At 39.7% G+C, this 19,666-nt stretch overlaps 1 protein-coding gene across 1 annotated transcript; it reads left to right on the top strand.

The window, feature by feature from the left end:
* The first annotated feature begins 16,331 nt into the window (after window positions 1-16,331).
* On the top strand, window positions 16,332-19,466 carry LOC131153506 (probable inactive receptor kinase RLK902). The gene is made up of 2 exons (XM_058105850.1): window positions 16,332-17,712; window positions 18,857-19,466. Exons 1-2 carry the CDS (start codon window positions 16,443-16,445, stop codon window positions 19,432-19,434), a joined length of 1,848 nt encoding a protein of 615 aa, XP_057961833.1. The 5' UTR covers window positions 16,332-16,442; the 3' UTR covers window positions 19,435-19,466.
* Window positions 19,467-19,666: the final 200 nt, after the last annotated feature.

Here is a 19,666-nt window from a genome sequence, read left to right as displayed (position 1 = left end):
GTTGGTTATATGGGTCATCATAGTACCCATTAGAGTTTTGGGCAAAGCAAAGGCCTAGTATGCCCAATGCCTGATGAGTTGCGCTAAAAGGATAGGCTTTGGCTGTAGCCAGCTGCTCATTAGTCAAATCATACACCTTGCCAAAGAGCTTTACCATCAGCACCTCTAGATCCTTTACAGTGGTGAAAAGTTTAAGCACATTAGAGTTGCTTGGATAATTGACTTGAAACGGATTTGTATTTGCAACAGTAGATTCGACTAGTGTAGGGTTGAAGGGCATGGTGAGAAGTTGTAGAGTTGTCATGGAGAATCACTAAGATCAAGGTTTGCGATTTTAGGGTAGTGTTCATGGAAAGAACAATTTTGATGTATCCAAGGGGCAAAAAGAATGATTGTTGAGGGAATTCAAAAGACAATAGTGCCAAGATAAAGTTCAAAGTACAATCATTTCAATCACTTAGGCCATACTTGTTGAGAATTCCACTTGTGAGCTTGTCCCACATTAGAAAATTAGAGTGGATGATGGGTGCTTATATACATGGTTGGGCCCAAGATCCAATAGACTTAATCTTTTGGGTCAAGTTGATGTTCACCCATGTGTATCAAGCCCATCCATAGGCTCCTCCGATCCTAACAAGTGGTATTAGAATCGATGGTTCGTAACTCTGGGTGAGCGACATCATAAAAAGTCGAGACGTGAAGCTAATTCTCTTGACGTGCTAACAGTTGGAGGACCAAATGTGTGGCCGATGCCAATAAGAATCATTTAGGCTGGAGATGGATCCGAATAGGGTCAAAACGTGAGAGGTAGGATTGGTTCGAAGGCACATGGAATGCAATCTGACGCACATAAGGCGCCAGTGGTAAGGCCCACTTGAGCAATTGTTCGAGAATTGGGATTACTATCATAAAGGAGATGGTTTCCGTTTAAGGGAGAGTAGTTGGAATTCACAAGTGAGGGGGAGATTGTTGAGAAATCCACTTGTGAGCTTGTCCTACATTGGAAAATTAGAGTGGATGATGGGTGCTTATATACATGGTTGGGTCCAAGACCCAATAGGCTTAAGTTTTTGGGTCAAGTTGGTGTTCACCCATGTGTATCAAGCCTACCCATGGGCTCCTCTGATCCTAACAAGTGGTATCAGAGCTGACGGTTTGTAACTCTGGGTGAGTAACATCATAAAAAGTCGAGACGTGAAGCTAATTCTCCTGATGTGCTAACAGTTAAAGGACCAAATGTGTGGCCGATATCAATAAGGATCATCTAGGCTGGGGATGAATCCGAATAGGGTTAAGATGTGAGAGGTAGGATTGGTTTGGAGGCACGTGGAATACAATCTGACGCATGTAAGGCGCCAGTGGTAAGGCCTACTTGAGCAACCGTTGGGGAATTGGGCTTACTCCCATAAGGGAGATGGTTTCCATTCAAGGGGGAGCGGTTGGAATTCACAAATGAGGGGGAGATTGTTGAAAATTCCACTTGTGAGCTTATCCCACATTGAAAAATTAGAGTGGATGATGGGTGCTCATATACATGGTTGGGCCTAAAACCCAATAAGTTTAAGCTTTTGGGTCAAGTTGGTGTTCACCCATATATATCAAACCCACCCATAGACTCCTCCAATCCTAACAATACTTGAATTGGGTTAGTTGAATTTGCCACTCCCCTTTTATTAATGAGCTAAAAGTGGAGAGGATGACGGTTCTTGCACCCTATCATGGAGAGAAGCCAAGGTTGGGCAAGGATAGGGTGACTTATTTGATCGCGCATGAAACTAGAAAGCAAAATTTTCAGAATTCTTGGGACGACCATGATATTAAAATTATTGGCTATATAATAAGGATTTCGTTAGATCATTCTTCAAATTGATTCTTTGAAGTCCTTACAGTTGGAACTATCCAATGCATACATTATAGAATCTTATTGGGTACATCAAACCACAAGGAAATTTCTAAATTTTATTATGAAACACTTTATAAGGAAAGTGAATTAATGCTTAGATCAATCAACAAAATTAGGCTCTTGAGAAGATTCGGAGATAGAGCTTGTGACAATTGCTATTAATTTAGAGTCATTACTTATCACTAATAAATTTGAAATTTTGTTTTTTTTTAAATAATTCATTATTATTTTCCCTCACCCTCCCTCCCCCCATTAGAGTTTAAAACGAGTTAATAAAAAATCTAACAATAAGTCCAGCCAAACCAGCTCAAGTGATAAGGGCGACTTGTGACTTTAGTGGCCCCAAGGTCACGAGTTCGATTTCCCCTTGAGGCATTACATTGATGAATTGTCAAGAGTGCATCAATGGGCGGGGCTTTCACCCTACCGGGTTTGGTGCTGTACCATAGTGTCCTAAGTGGTGTGATGATGGCTAGAGTCCTCGAGTTATCAAAAAAAAAAATCTTATAATATGATCATCAAGTAATCCATTATAAGCATTTGTAGACTTGAGGATACAATTCCTAGTTTCATTTGGAATTTAAAAGATATTATTGGAAGGAAACTAAAATATGAAAAAAAAAATCTTATGGTTGGTTATCTAGAAAGTCAAAATGAAGGATAAATTAATGAACTTAATTTATAAATGTTAAATTAATATGTAAATTCTTTTATTATCTTTTAGAATTATTGTGAAGCTCCTAACATCACTTGTGTATGTAATGATACAAGTTCTAAAAGATAATTTTAGAGATAACATTATAGATCTGGAAATGCCCTCCAAATAATAAAATTTAAATTTACTAAAATGAAAAAAATTATTAATTAATAAGTTATCTAAATAACAATTATAAAGATTTTAAGTAGCAAATCACAATATAGAAATTGTAATGCCTTTATTAATGTTTTCATTGAAAGAAGACATGCACACGATTTTACAAAAAAGAAAAAAATAATAATAAACATTGGATATTAATTAAATTGTTTATATACGATGTTACATATATATTAAATTTTAATTCTTCACATTATTTTAGTTAAAGATTTATTGTTTTATCATATCCTATATTTTAAAGGTTTTCTATGTCTCCTTATCTACATGGTGTTATATATTTTACATTTGTGTGTATCTTATAACTTTGAACAAAATATATATTTTTTTAAATAACTTTAAATATTTATATTTTTATATTTGTAAAACTAATTATGACAATGCATTATTAATTTATTTTAAATGCATATCTAAACTTTATTAGTAATTATAAAAAATATTTTGCACAAGAGTATTCGCAAACAATAATATGCGATGTGTTGGTGTATTTTAATATTATTATATTATTTTATTGTTATCTTGGAAAAGAATCATGTACCTTGGATTGGGTGATACATCCACATTTAATTATGGTCATTCATTCATGTATTGGATAAATGTATAATTAATTATATGAATTTACCTTGGATCTAAGTATGTATTTACTTAATATATACATATCATATTTATTAAGTATATGGAGAATGAAAGATCATTTTGTGTCTATAAATAGACCCTTGAAGTATTAGCACAATACACCAATTTCTTCTATTCATTCTCATCATATAGTTCTTGTCTTGAGTTTAGAGAGTTTGACAAGTAAAGAAAGGTGTTTTTAGTGAAACTTTGGACTCCTCAGTTTGTGCAGAATTAGAGTGAGTCATGCAAATCAAATCGGACTATTGTATCCTAGGGGAGACAAGTCTTGAGAAGTTCTGTTGCACCGGTTCGTGGGTTAAACCAAATAACCGCAGAGGGCTCGAATCTCCTTAAAGAGAATGAAGTATTCGTGCCTCAACCTGTTTATGAATCTTGTTTAATATTCGTATTTTTTTATTTGTATCTAACTTTGTATCATTTTATATTATTAGTTTTCTAACAATTTTAAGGAGATTCAATATGGAGCCTATTGTTAAGAAACCAAGTGAAAATGTTGGAGATCTCAACAAGTATTTTCGGTTTAAAGGAGCCCACTTTAAGAGGTGGAAAAGCAAGGTACTCTTTTACCTTAGTCTCCTCAAAGTTGCTTATGTTCTCACCAAAAAGGGTCCAAAAAAGATCGACACTGAAAAAATGAATGAAGATGAGTTGGACGATCGCCACGAGAAATTGTTTAGCCTATCATTTTTATAATTATTATGATACTACTTACTCGTCCGCAAAGAAAATATGGAAAGCTTTGCAAAATAAGTATGATAGTGAGGAGGCAGAAGCGAAAAAATATGCAACTAGTCGATTTTTCTGTTATCAAATGGTGGATGGAAAATTAGTTATGGAGCAAGCACAAGACTTCCAAATGATAGTGGCAGAGGTTACATCGGAAGGGATCAAGATTGGAGACAATCTTGTTATAGCTGGAATTATTGACAAGTTACCCCCATCTTGGAGAGAATTCTAGAAGAGCATGTGCCACAAACAAAAAGATATGTCTCTTGAATCCTTGATCACTTGAATTCATATAAAGGAGGAGGCAAGAGGGAAAGATGCAATTATGCAAGAAAGTGATAATACCAATAACGGTAATACCACAAAGGTAAATTTAATTGCTTCTGAACATAATACTTTACCCAAAGATCTTTTTCCTAAATTCCCTCGATTAAAGCCTAAGAGGAGAAATATGAAAAATAATAGTAGACCTCAAAAAAATGAATAAGGGCAACCATAATCAAAAGATATTAAACCAAGGACCCCTTTACAAGTAAAACAATAATGTTTAATATGTTTGTGGCAAAAGTGGGCATATTGCTTGAATTTGCAAATTTCGAAAACGTGGGCCTTTTCCTCAATCTAATATAGTTGAGGAACCTTTTGTGGCAATGTTTGCTGATATAAATATGGTCCATAGTATTGAGGGGTGGTGGACAGACTCAAGTGCTAATAAGCATGTCTGTTATGATAAATCTTGGTTTAAGGTGTATATTCCTTTTAAGGAACCTAAAACTATTATACTTGGTGATTCATGTTACGCCTCGAACCCAAAAATGGGACCTAGGAGTGAATTAGTAACCTAACCTGTCCATGTATCATACAAATAACAACAATACAACATAATGAATGAGGATCTGACCCCGTGGGGTTACCAGGCACCCTATACGCATCCATACACAAATCATATACACAACAGAATAAGGTCATTATATATACATACCGTACCATACCAGAGTCTATACAAGGACAGAATCAAGGTTCCATTAAATACCGTACAAATGGGTGCCTAACATATCTAAAAACGGCAACCCACAAAATACAAGTCCTAGCACTTACCCAAGAGCTACCCGCAGTACACCGGCCACTACTCTCCCAACACAAGGACGCTAGTTCCGGCTACTCGAAGGACCTATAAAAATGTACGTACAGCAAGGGTAAGACACCTCTCAGTAAGGAAGAACGCAGGTTATATCGGTGTGTGACATTTAAGTGTTATCATGACGCAACACATATAGAGTTAAATGTAGTTCCAGTACTCACAATACAACAGTGTATACACGCACACACATGATCATCAATCCCGGTGTCGTCACACCCATTAGCTCGAAGCCAGCCTGTGACAAACGGCTTTGGCTAGTAGCCAACCTGCATCGGCGCCATCGGCATATGGCTAGTCCCCGACTCCCATGGCATCATACCGGCACTAAACTGGTGGATCCACACCCTTCAGCCTGATCTGCTGGAATAGGCTCACGCCCTCGGATATAGAGTCGGACACTCTGCCAATCTATGGCCAGCGATTTCATATGCCCTCGGATATAGAGCTGGACACTCTCAATACTTGGAACAAATTCAGAACCACGTTCCTACTAGAATTTCAACCAATCACACACACATGTATGCCCATATAACACAACAAACCACACCCATTTGGTAATCTAAAATCATGGTTTTCCAAACATATATAGTTTAAAACAAGTTAAGGCACGGTCATCCCTATAACACAGTATAAATCAACAAATACGTTTGGTTTCCAACAAAGCCAAGGATACAGCCCGTCGCCCCCTTTTTCCCAAAACTATAATCATGAAAAACCCATAGTTTTCCCTGTTAGATCCCTCCAAATGAGTATCCAAAACACACACAGGACCGTGAACTACAGTTCTACCGAGTTCGATTTCAAAAATAACCGATATAAACACAATTACCCTTACCTTTCCCCCAATAGACCAATCCCGAACTCTACGGCTCCTAAACAGTGAATCGAGTTCTCAAAATCTACAAAACACAGTACAAAATATGCTCACAACTCCGTCCTCTACCAAACTACCGAATTAGAAAAGAAAACTGAGTCTTACCTCGATTTTAAGCCGAAATCCAAAAATCTTTGAAATAGATTTCTGATCTGTAGGTTTTGTAGAGAATCCTTCCGTGATCCTGATGGTAATGTCGGATCTACGATTCCAGTGACGAATGACGAAGAAATCTAGAGAGAGAGGGAGAGAAAAGTTGCTAACCTAGCAACTAAGAAACCCAAAAGTATCTTTTATAGTACCTTTGACCCGGCTGCCCTCATCGACGAATGGCGACCTCGTCGATGAGATCATATAATAAGTTCGTCGACGAGATGGTGCTCTCATTGACGAGCTAGAGATCCCCGATTTCTCGAAATTTCTCGGCTTCTCCTCGTCGACGAACCTCTAAACTTTGTCGATGGGCATAACAAAGCTTTCGTCGACGAAAACTGGCTTCGTCAACGAAGCCTGCTCAAATTCTAATTTTACCCTTCTTTTATTAAATTAAGTCCACCTATCATGGTTCGGATTCTTACAACCTCCCCTCCTTACAAAAATTTCGTCCTCAAAATTTGCAATCTCTCATTCACAAACCCATACATATAATTAGACACTCACACATACTCAACTCTAGAGAAACACTAGCGACTACCACAGCGCAACCCCAACATAACACATACATACATACCCTCACTTATGGCAGAGGAATACTGTGGTTACAACATAAATTGTCTCAAGAGTTCACAATATACACACTCCCGACGACTAACCACCTATCCTAACCCAAAGCAGGATGACATACAAGTACTCAAAACAACTGTGGATACTTTTGGCGTATTTTCGTTTCCAATTCCCAAGAAGCTTCCTCAACCTCGTGGTTTCACCACAATACCTTCACTAACGGTATATCTTTGGTACGAAGTTTCTGAACTTTACGGTCCAAAATTTGAACAGGTATCTCCTCATACGCTAAAGTATCCCCAATTTTCAACTCATCATAATTGATAACATGTGAAGGATCCAACACATACCTTCTCAACAAGGATACGTGAAATACATTGTGGAACCTCGAGAGTACTGCGAGTAGTGCAATCTTGTAGGCTACCGGACCCACTCGCTTAAGAACCTCGAATGGTCCGATGTACCTCGGGCTCAGCTTGCCCTTCCTCCCAAATCTCATCACCCCTTTCATCGGAGCGATATGCAGAAATATCTTAATCCCCTCCTCGAACTCCAACTCACGGGGGCGAACATCTGCATAACTCTTTTGCCGACTCTGAGCTAATTTAATCCTCTCCCGAATCAAACCCACCTTCTCAGACGCCTACTGCACAAGTTTAGGTCCTAACACCTGATGTTCACAAACCTCATCCCAACACAAAGGAGATCGACACCTCTAACCATACAGAGCCTCGAACGATGCCATCTCAATACTAGCCTGGAAGCTATTGTTATAGGCAAACTCTACTAGTGGCATAAACTGTAACCAGCTACCACCAAAGTCTAACACGCAAGCCCGTGACATATCCTCCAAGATATGTATCTTCCTCTCTGACTGTCCATCAGTCTAAGGGTGAAACGCTGTACTAAAAGTAAGCTTTGTCTCCAACGCTTCCTACAAGCTCTTCTAGAATCGAGAAGTAAACCTCAGGTCTCTATATGAAACAATGGACACCGGTACTCCGTGTATTCTCACTATCTCATGCACATACAGGTCCACTAGCCTACTCAAAGGATAGCTAACCTTCATCGGTACAAAGTGAGCATATTTTGTCAACCTGTCCACAATTACCCAAATAGCATTTTGCCCGTGAAGCGCTGATGGCAATCTGGTAACAAAGTCCATAGAAATGTGCTCCCATTTCCACATCAAAATAGGCGAAGGCTGTAACTGCCCCGTTGGCCTCTGATGCTCAGCTTTCACCTGCTGACACATCAGACACTGCTCCATGAACCAAGAAATCTCCCTCTTCATACCACTCCACCAGAAGGACTCGCACAAATCTCAATACATCTTCGTACTACCCGGATATACCTTATACAAAGAACAATGCACTTCCTCCAAATTTATCCTTCTGATCTCATCGTCGTTTGTAACACACAGCCTAATCCCAAATCTCAACACACCTCTATTAGAGATGTTAAAATCTATAGCCAAACCCTCCTACACTTTCTCCCACAATCTCAGCTAACTCTGCATCACTAGCCTGCACGGCTTTAATACGCTCAAATAAGTTCAGATGGATTACAAAGCTAGCAAAGAAAGCCTGATGAGCACCAGACACCAACTCCACGGCAAGGCTTTCTACATCCCGTCTGACATGATGTTGAGCTACAACTACAGATATTGCTATATGCTCTAACTCCTGACTCAACGCATCTGCTACCATATTAGCCTTCCCCGGGTGATAACTGATCGTGTAATCGTAGTCCTTGATCAACTCTAGCCACCGCCTCAGCCTCATATTTAGCTCCTTCTGCATGAACATGAACCTAAGGATTTTGTGGTCAGTGAAAATCTCACACTGAACACCGTACAAGTAATGTTGCTAGATATTTAGGGCATAAACAACAATAGCTAACTCTAGGTCATGCGTAGGGCAATTCTTCTTATACTCCTTAAGTTGCTGAGAAGCATAGGATACCACCTTACCCTGTTGCATAAGCACACATCCCAAACTTTTCAGGGACGTGTCACTATAGATCACAAACCCGCCATCCCCTGAAGGAATGGTCAATACTGGAGCAGTAACTAGCCGGTGCTTCAACTCCATAAAGCACTGCTCGCAATCACTGGTCCACTCAAATTTCACCCCTTTCCTGGTCAAACGTATCAGAGGCCCAGAAAATTTAGAGAAACCTTCTACGAACTGACGATAGTAACCCACTAGTCCTAGAAAACTCTAAACCTCCTGCACACTATTTGGTATTACCCAGTCGACCACTGCTTCAATTTTTCTAGGGTCAACTAAGATGCCGCCCTTAGACACCACATGGCCTAAGAACGCAACCTGATTCAACCAGAACTCACACTTCTTCATCTTGGCATATAGCTTCCTTTCTCGCAAAATCTATAACACCATCCTCAAATGGTCCTCATGGTCTTCCGAACTCCACGAGTATACCAGAATGTCGTCAATGAATACCACCATGAACCGATCCAGATACTCATGGAAAACCCTGTTCATCAGATCCATGAACACGGTCAGAGCATTCAACAATCCAAAAGGCATGACCAAAAACTCGTAGTGACCATATCTGGTTTGGAAAGTAGTATTCGCTACATCCTCAAATCTAACCCTCACCTAATGATATCTTGACCGCAAGTCGATCTTCGAAAAGACCCGCGTCACCTGCAACTGGTCAAAGAGATCATTAATACGAGGCAAAGGATAACAATTCTTCACAGTCATCTTATTAATCTCATGGTAATCAATGCACATCCGCATTGACCCGTCATTCTTCTTCACAAACAGTACTGGAGCTCCCTAGGGTGAAACACTAGGTCAAATGAAACCCCTATCCAGTAATTCTTGCAACTACTCCTTCAATTCCCGAAGTTCTTCTGGAGCCATCCAGTACGGAGCTTTAAAGATCAGTGCCTTGCTAGAAAGCAACTCTATCGCAAACACCACCTCACGATCCAGAGGTAAACCGAGTAAATCATCTAGAAACACATCCGAAAACTCGCTGACTACCCGAATATCCTCGAGTATCAACTCATCCCGCAATGGTTTCTTTACACAAGTTAGGTACCCCTGACATCCGTCAAAGAGTAGCCTCCTCACATGCAATGCTGATAGAATATGTGGCGTTGAACGAACACACGATCCCAAAAATTCATACTCCTGCTCCCCAGGAGGTTTGAACACTACTACCTTCCTACAACAGTCAATCACAGCTCAACTGGAGAACAACCAATCCATCCCTAGAATGACATCGAACCCCGACATGTCGTATACCATAGCATTCACCCGTAGCAGCCTTTTTTGAATTATCATTGGGAAGTTTGCTAACATCCTACTACAGAATGATATACTCCCAGATGGTGTAGTAACAGACAATACCTCGTTCATGACTTGGGTCTCAACCCCACCAACCTGTGGATATCCTTCCTCAAACCCTTCTAGAACCTCCGAGTCTTCTCATACTCGCTCGAAATCAGACAAGACGCAAAGCGGGACAACTCTATATACGGAGCAGCATACCCCTACATTGTCATATCCCTACGATAGAGCAAAAAACTCATCCACCTTTGCATCATGAGTGGAGGCCGGGAAGTATCTCTCAAAGAACACCTCCTTGAAACGGCTCCAAGACATCTCCAAAACACTAGCTCTCTACTTCTCCAGCAGATTCACGGCAATCCACCAATTCCCTGCCTCCCCAGACAACCGAAAGGTAGCGTATAGAACTCTCTACTCATATTTACAGTGGAGGACTTCCAGAATCCTCTCGACCTTCTCGACCCAGTCCTCCACTATAATCGAGTCGGGTCCCCCTACAAACATCGATGGGTGCATGCATGTGAACCTTTCGATGGTACACCCCGCAGCAGTAGGAGAGCGTTCGCGTCCCCTGACACTCCACCCGATTTCCCACATAACTTGCCTCATCAAACCCCGAGGCACAGTAGGAGACTCGTCACTCGTAGTCTCCTTGGAGCCACTTTCCAGGTCATTATCCTTAGGCTCCATTCTGAAACATCATAGGAATCTATCAACATCCCTAGAACAGGTATAAACGTACAGTTAACACAATTATCTACAACTAATTATGTTAATTACTCCCTTCCAGGTCCAGGTCTGTCCTATCACACCAACACGAATGTCATCAATGGTCTGCCCTACTTTTACTGAAATCGTCATTCTAGGAAAAGCAAGGAATACCATCGACAAATCCCTATCTAGCAACGGAACAACTCTTGACCTACTCTACCCATTTCCTTCCTCCTATACTCAGGTACGTACGTATAGTTACACCTAACCAAGTCTACAAGACCTAGTAACCGGGTAAGCTCTAATACCAAGCTGTCACGACCTGAACTCGGAAATGGGACCCAAGGGTGAATTAGTAACCTAACATGTCCCTGTATCATACAAATAACAACGATATAGCTTAATGAATAAGGGTCTGACCCCGTGGGGTTACCAAGCACCCTATACGCATCCATACACAAATCATATACATAGCGGAATAAGGTCATTCTATATACATATCGTACCATACCAGAGTATATACAAGGACAAAATTGAGGTTTCATCAAATATCGTACAAACGGGTGCCCAACATATCTCAAAACGGCAACCCAAAAAATACAAGTCCTAGCACTTACCCAAGCGCTACCCGCAGTACACCAGCTGTTACGCTCCCAACACAAGGACCCTAGCTCCGGTTACTCGAATGACCTATAAAAATGTACGTACAATAGAGGTAAAACACCACTCAATAAGGAATAACACAGGTTATATCGGTGTGTGGCATTTAAGTGTTATCATGACACAACACATATACAATTAAATGCAGTTCTAGTACTCACAATACAACAGTGCATACACGCACACACACTCATGATCAGCAATCCTGGTATCGTCACACCCATCGGCCCAAAGCTGGCCCGCAACATACGGCGTTGGCGCGTAGCCAACTCGGGTGACACGGCACCACCGACACATAGCTAGTCCCCAACTCCCATGGCATCGTACTGGCACTAAACTAGTGGATCCACACCTTTCGATCTGATCTACCGGAATAGGCTCACGCCCTTGGATATAGAGTTGGACACTCTGCCAATCTATGGCCAGCGATTTCATACGCCCTCGGTTATAAACCCAGACACTCTCAGTACCTGGAATAAATTAGGAACCACGTTCCTACTAGCATTTCAAACAACCACACACACATGCATGCCCATATAACCAAACAAACCGCAGTAATTTGATAATCTAAAATCATGGTTTTCCAAACACATGCAGTTTTAAAAAATTCAAGGCATGACCATCCCTATAACACAGTATAAATCAACATATACATTCAGTTTCCAACAAAACCAAAGATCCAGCCCGTTGCCCCTTTTTTCCCAAAACTATAATCATGAAAAACGCATACTTTTCCACATTAGACCCTCCCAAATGAGTAGTCAAAACACACACAAGACCGTAAACCACAGTTCTACCGAGTTCGATTTCAAAAATAACCGATATAAACACAATTTCCCTTACCTTTCCCCCAATAGACCAACCCTGAACTCTACGGCTCCTAAACAGCGAACCGAGTTCTCAAAATCTACAAAACACAGTACAGAATATGCTCAAAACTTCGTCCTCTACCAAACTATCAGGTCAAAAAAGAAAACCGAGCCTTATCTCGATTTTAAGCCGAAACCCGAAAATCTCTGAAACAGGATTCCGGTCCGTAGGTTTTGTAGAGAATCCTTCAGTGATCCTCATGGTAACGTCGGATCTATGATTCCAATGATGAACGATGAAGAAATCTAGAGAGAGAGAGTGCCCTTCGAGTTCTAGAGAGAGAGGGAGAGAAAAGTTGCTAACTTAGCAACTAAGAAACCCAAAAATATCTTTTATAGCACCTTTGACCCAGTTGCCCTCGTTGACGAATGGAGACCTTGTCGACGAAACCATATAGTAAGTTCGTCGACGAGACGGTGACCATGTCGACAAGCCTGAGATCCCCGGTTTCTCGAAATCTCTCGGCTTCTCCTCGTCAACGAGCATAACAAAGCCTTCATCAATGAAAACTGGCTTCATCAACGAAGCCTGCTCAAATTCCAATTTTACCCTTCTTTTATTAAATTAAACCCACCTGTCACGGATCAGGTTCTTACAATTCACATACCACTCAAGTACTTGGAAGTGGTGAGGTTGAATTGAAGTTTACTTCTGGAAGAGTATTAGTATTAAAAGATGTATACTTTACTCTTTCCATGAGAAAGAATTTGGTGTCAGGTTTTCTCTTTGACAAGGCTGGGTTTAAAAAAACCATGGAAGCTGAACTTATTGCTTTAGCATCAGCTAGTGAAGAAGCAAATTGGTTAAGAGATATGTTGTATGAAATCCAATTTTGGGAAAAACCAATACCACCTATCCTAATGATAGTACTGCTACAATTGGTAGAGTGAACAACCGTTATTATAATGGTAAATCTAGACTAATAAGAAGAAAATACAGTACTGTGAGATCATATTTGAGTAGTGGTATAATTAATGTGAGTTATATAAAATCTTCTGAAAATCTTGTAGATCCATTAAATAAGGTCTTAGCAAGAGAAATGGTTTGGAATACATCGAGGGGGATGGGATTAAAGCCCATAAAATCATGAACCACATATTAGAATACCCAACCCAAGGACCAAAGATCCTGTAATTGGGTTCAATGAGAAGAACGAATCATATGGTGGTCGTAAGAAATGCACTATTATTTTTTACTCATCCCTATGGTGTAAGTGCATTTATCTTGTAACGGAGGAGGTTGAGTTTTAAAACTCTTAATGATAATTTGTATCTCTTATGAGTGGGGTGTTAGAGTTACAGAAGTATCCTTGATAGATTTTACCTATGTGAGCATGAGAGTGGGGCCGCTCTCTATGAGAATTGGGCTTATTCTCAAATATGCTCATGAAACCGGGATTAGCACAAGCCTGAAACATGATGGCTATTAAAGCTCACGTCAACACCTGAATGATTATTTGTGAGCAGTAATAATTTATTTCCCTTAAGCAGTCATAGTTCAAGTCTAAGACCACTACTGACTCTGGAGTAAAGATTATTGTTCACCAAGTGAAAGTTCAATGCAGAGCTCACCTACATTATGCATAATTATTCATCTTTGACTGTTAAACTCTCTACATGCATGGTATATACATAATATTAAAATGAGGGGGAAATTGTTGGTGTATTTTAATATTATTATATTATTTTTATTGTTATCTTGGAAAAGAATCATGTACCTTGGATTCGGTGATGCATCCACGTTTAATTATGGTCATTCATTCATGTATTTGATAAATGCATAATTAATTATATGAATTTACCTTGGATCTAAGTATGTATTTACTTAATATATACATATCATATTTATTAAGTATATGGAGAATGAAGGGTCATTTTGTGCCTATAAATAGACCCTTGAAGTATTAGTACAATACACCAATTACTTCTCTTCATTCTCATCATATAATTCTTATCTTGAGTCTAAAGAGTTTGGCAAGCAAAGAAAGATGTTTTTAGTGGAACTTTGGACTCCTCAGTTTGTGCAAAATTAGAGTGAGTCGTACGATTCAAATCGGGCTGTTGTATCTTGAGGGAGACAAGTCTTGAGAAGTTCTGTGGCACCGGTTCATGGGTTAAACCAAATAACCGTAGAGGGCTTGAATCTCCTTAAAGAGAATGAGATATCCGTGCCTCAGCCCGTTTAAGAATATTGTCTAACATTCATATTTTTTTTATTTGTATCTAAATTTGTATCACTTTATATTATTAGTATTCTAAAACAATGCACATGTAACATTTATTAGTGAATTTAAAGTGCATACTTGGACGGAGCAAAAGAGATATGGGATGAAACTTCTTAATGTAATTCAGATCTAATGTGAACTTTCAGTCGACACTTTTTATATTAATTATAGAATCGAAAGCTTAGTTCCTATGTAGTCTCGTTCGTGCCTCTCACTCAAGAGGCACTTCACTCAGCTTGTCCTAGTCCCGAGCCTTTTGCTCTTTTTCGATTGGAAAATAGATAGGGGAGTTGGTTGAGCGAAGCCACTTGACCGATGAATAAAAAGTTATTTTATTTAAATTTAAATTTGAATGCATAGAAAATGCCACAAATGATAGAGTTATAATTTCCAATTGTGGCAAGGACAGATAGATCATGATGGATAGAAAGAGTAATTAGAAACATACAACTCATTAGGCTAATATAGATGAGTTGTGTCAATACTATCTCGTTAAGAATATAGTGTACTTTGCACAAAATATAAAGGTCATAGAATGCAAAGAAATATTTTATTCTCAACAAATAAATACTTGAAAGAAATGATTTTTCATGTAAGATTCACATGATTGGACCCATCAAATACAATAAGTTATTCATGTTTTGACCTACTAAAAGTATCAACACTCACCTTATTGGGAGTGACAGCAAATCATACTTCTCGCAAGTATGAATGTGAAATCTTGTAATTGATGAGTTGCAAATCATACCTAGGGATTCGTCTCTTTTGTATCTTTTTCTTCTTTGAATTAGTAATGATAAAATCAACACCTGTCATGCATTTTTCCCACAATAAATTACAATTTATTTTTTTTTCATTTTAACTGGAAGGCCACATTGAATAATAATAATAATAATAATAATAATAATAATAATAATGAGGGCCAGCCACATATACAATCATAATAAACAAACAACATATAAGGCAAATAAAATAACCACAATTAATGTGATTAATTACTTGCAAGCTTAGTTTTGTTACTAAATATCCAAAACTAAGGGAATGTACTTTTTTAACAGTGAAAAGTTAGCTATCAAATTTTTTTCATATCTAAAAATCCAAACTCCTCATCCTCATCTTTATTCATTCAGAAGATTTGAATTTTGTAGTTGTAACCTCCAAATTTAAATATACAATTATAAATTCAAGTTCTCAAATAAACCAATGATAAATTTTGCTAGTGCTACAAAAAATAATTTTTGTATCTCTAGATATGCATGTTTTTAACTATTACTCTTATGTTAAGTGAGAAACAAGAGAAAATACAAAAAAGATAAGAAAGGAGGTAATGAGAAAAGAGTTGAATGTCAAAAAATAATAATAATTAATTGTAAATTTTTGAACGTGTCTGAATTATACTGGAACGAATAATTCTTTTCATTGACTCTTTCTTGTATTAAACACAACTTTAATGAATATCAATTTAAAATTTTAAAAAAGCCTATGCAGAAGAGAAACCATGCCTATCAATATAAAAAAAAATTAAAATTTATTATGTACTTTAAAATACTAATAATTTTTTTTAAAGAAAAACAAAAACAATATTAAAGCGAGAGAAAGAGAGAGAGAGAGAGAGAGAGAGAGAGAGAGAGATGTTCATACTCCATGGGCAATAGGAGAATGGCTTCTCTTCGAGAAAAGACCGCACAAAATCCATCTTCCTCGGATGAAGAACTGAAATCGTACTGAACTATTCCCTCCAAATTCAATTCACCCGCACCCGCCCACCCACACAATGACCGGAATGGCCCGGCAATCTCAACCCGCAGACCTTCCTTTCACCATCACCACCGTCCTCCTCCTCCTCCTCCTCCCCGCCGCAAAAGCAGACATAGCCGCCGACAGGGCAGCGCTTCTCAGCCTCCGAGAAACCGTCGGCGGCAGAACCCGTCTTCTCTGGGACCCGACCCAACCCGATCCATGTTCTTGGTGGGGCATACACTGCCTCGACGGCCGCGTGGCCCATATACGCCTTCCCCGCGGAGGCCTCGAGGGCGAGCTCCCGCCTCATGCCTTCGGAAACCTTACCCGTCTCCACACCCTCAGCCTCCGCAATAACTCCATTTCCGGCCAACTCCCCTCCGATCTAGGCTCCTGTCTCGAGCTGCAGGTTCTTGATTTGCAGAACAATCAGCTTTCCGGCCATCTCCCGACCTTTTTATTCGGGTTGAGCAGACTTGCTAGGCTGGACCTCGCCCGAAATAGCTTCTCCGGCGAGATTCCGACGGAGTTTAATAAGCTTCGTAGGTTGAAAAAACTCTACTTGGAAAGGAACCGGCTCACTGGATCAATTCCGGATCTTCCCCCGTTAAAGAAGTTCAATGTTTCGCACAATATGTTGAATGGTTCTATTCCTGAGAGCCTTCAGAACTTCCCCGCAGACGCCTTCTACGGAAATTCACTATGCGGAGCTCCCCTTCAACCTTGCACCGGCCGCGGAAACAAGCTGTACTGGGTCACCGTCGTTCAAATTGTGGTCAGCGCGGTGATCTCTCTACTATTACTCACTACAATTCTGTGCAAAAAATTGAGACGAGAGAAGGCGGCGTCGGCGGTAGGGATGTTGCCGCCGAGAAACCAACCAGAAGTTGAGATCCCGATCAGGAAAAGTATTAATGAAGACAGAGAATACGAGGGTTCCGGTGATGAGGCGGTTGTGGGAGCCGCCGGCCACGGCGGGGATAAAAAGTTGAGGGTGTTGGGAGATGGCGCTGTTGTTGAAAGTCTTAGAATGGAGGCGTTGTTGGAGGGTCCGGCGGAGGTGTTAAGCAGGGGAGCGTTCGGGACAAGTTATAAGGTGGAGGTGGTGGGAGGGCGAGAGATGGCAGTGAAGAGGTTGAGAAATGTGTGTGTTGCAGAGGGAGAATTCAGAGAGAGGGTGGAGGAGTTGGGGAAGATGGTTCATGGGAATTTGTGGCCTCTCAGAGCTTACTTCTATGGCCGGGGTGAGAAGCTTATTGTCAGTGATTATGCTCCCGCGGGAAGCCTCTCTTCTCTTTTGCATGGTCAGTCTGATTTCTGATTTCTACTTTAATTTAATTTCTTCCTTCAATCATATGTTCTTATGTATAAATATATATCTATAAATGATCACTTATACATTTTGACATTTCTCATCACATCATGGCGTGTCTTTGAACTTAATTGATGATTATTCCTACTTAATATTTCACTTGAAAATGGAAATTAGAAATTCAAGATTACCCATTTGAGTGTCAAAACTTTATAAATGGAACAGTGTGCTCCTTTGGTTCTAGTGGTTCAAAATCTAAAAAAAATTTACAATTTATGTTTTTGTGCCTATAATTTAATTAGAAGTAGAAGTCTGTGAAGATTTATTTACAAGTCTCAAACTCAAATATTCTATAACTGGATTCCACTCAATTCTATTTAAGTTTGAGTTGAATTCGAACTATTCTTCAAGTTCGAATTTATAATACTTCTCCCGAGTTTAATCCAACCTAATAATTTTTTTTTTATAAATTTTTAATTTTTTGCACTATATATAGAAGTCATAAAATATATATTTTATACATATATTTAAGATTATATATGTTATATCATTTGATATTATTTTATTTTAATTTATAATCGAGTGGAATTTAAATTATAAGAACTTGCATTAGAATCGAGTGGACTCAGCTTATATTCACTGCAAAATCCAGCTGGTTTACCCTCAGGGTGTGATTCAGGTGGTAGTACGGGCTGCGAGAGTGTTTCTCACGAGGTCAAGTGTTCAAACCCTCTCAAATTCGTTTCTGTCCATGAATTCCTGAAATTTACCTCCGTTTGGAGTTGTGAGATTGACTTCAAGGGACGTGAGATTAGTCACGTAGACCGGGACACGTAGAAACCCGAATTATAAGAACTTGCACTAGAATCCAGTGGACTCAACTTATATTCACTGCAAAATCCAGCTGGTTCAATTTTGCTCCGAATACTTTTCACAACTTTTACCATATTTATGGATGAATCATGAGTAAAAATAAAACCCTGTTCAAAATATAGTAGGTAGAAAAATGACTGAAAAAGGAAAATACTCTTTTCCACGCACATTAGGAAGAAACTAAACAGCGCGCAGTGGGTAATTACTAGCTAGACCCTAATCATCGCTTTTCTTCCCTTCTTTAATTCAACTTAAACGTACAGGAACGGCAGAAACACAGAGGGCTCACTTAAGCTGGGAAACGAGGAGCAGAATCGCCGCAGGCACAGCCCACGGCATTGAATATCTGCACATGCAAGGCATATCTCACGGCAACATCAAGTCATCTAACGTTCTCTTCAGCAGTCACAGCGGCTCCCCGCATTTCTCCAGCTCCCGCAAGCCTCACGGCTGCCCCCATCTCTCCGATTACGGCATATCCCAATTGGCTTCCCCCGATTCCGCTCCCACAACCCTCGCCTATTGCGCTCCGGAGGTCGGTGACGCTTTCAGAGTTACCCAGAAAGCCGATGTGTACAGCTTCGGCGTTCTGCTTTTTGAACTGGTGACCGGAAAGAAGCCCGGAGAGGAAGGGGTTCCGCCGCGAAAATGGGTGGAGTTCGCTGGCCAAGGTAAGTGGACGGTGGACCCTCAGCTTTTCCAGTACCGGGAGTACTGCGAGGGGCAAATGGTTTTGGTTTTGAGGCTTGCGGTGGCTTGTACTAGCTTGGATCCTGAGAGGCGGCCGGCGATGAGTGAGGTGAGGAGACAGGTTGAGGTGATATGCGAACTTAGACGGTGAGCATACATGAACGGGATCAGGACAGGCCGGTATATGTTCAGTTTTTTATTTTTATTTTTCCTTAAAAATATATATATATTTTAACAGTCGCAGAAGCTATTTTCTAAAATGGCGAAAAAAATAATTTTTGTGCTTTTTTTTTATTGTGGAAATTTGAGTTTTAGAGATTTGATAAGAAATCTGAAAAATAATAAAATTATTTTTCTCACTTCCATGCGCAATTTTGAAAGAT

This window comes from Malania oleifera, chromosome 4, assembly GCF_029873635.1.
Source record: "Malania oleifera isolate guangnan ecotype guangnan chromosome 4, ASM2987363v1, whole genome shotgun sequence".
Taxonomy (NCBI): Eukaryota; Viridiplantae; Streptophyta; class Magnoliopsida; order Santalales; family Ximeniaceae; genus Malania; species Malania oleifera.
This window is presented reverse-complemented; position numbering and strand designations above follow the sequence as displayed.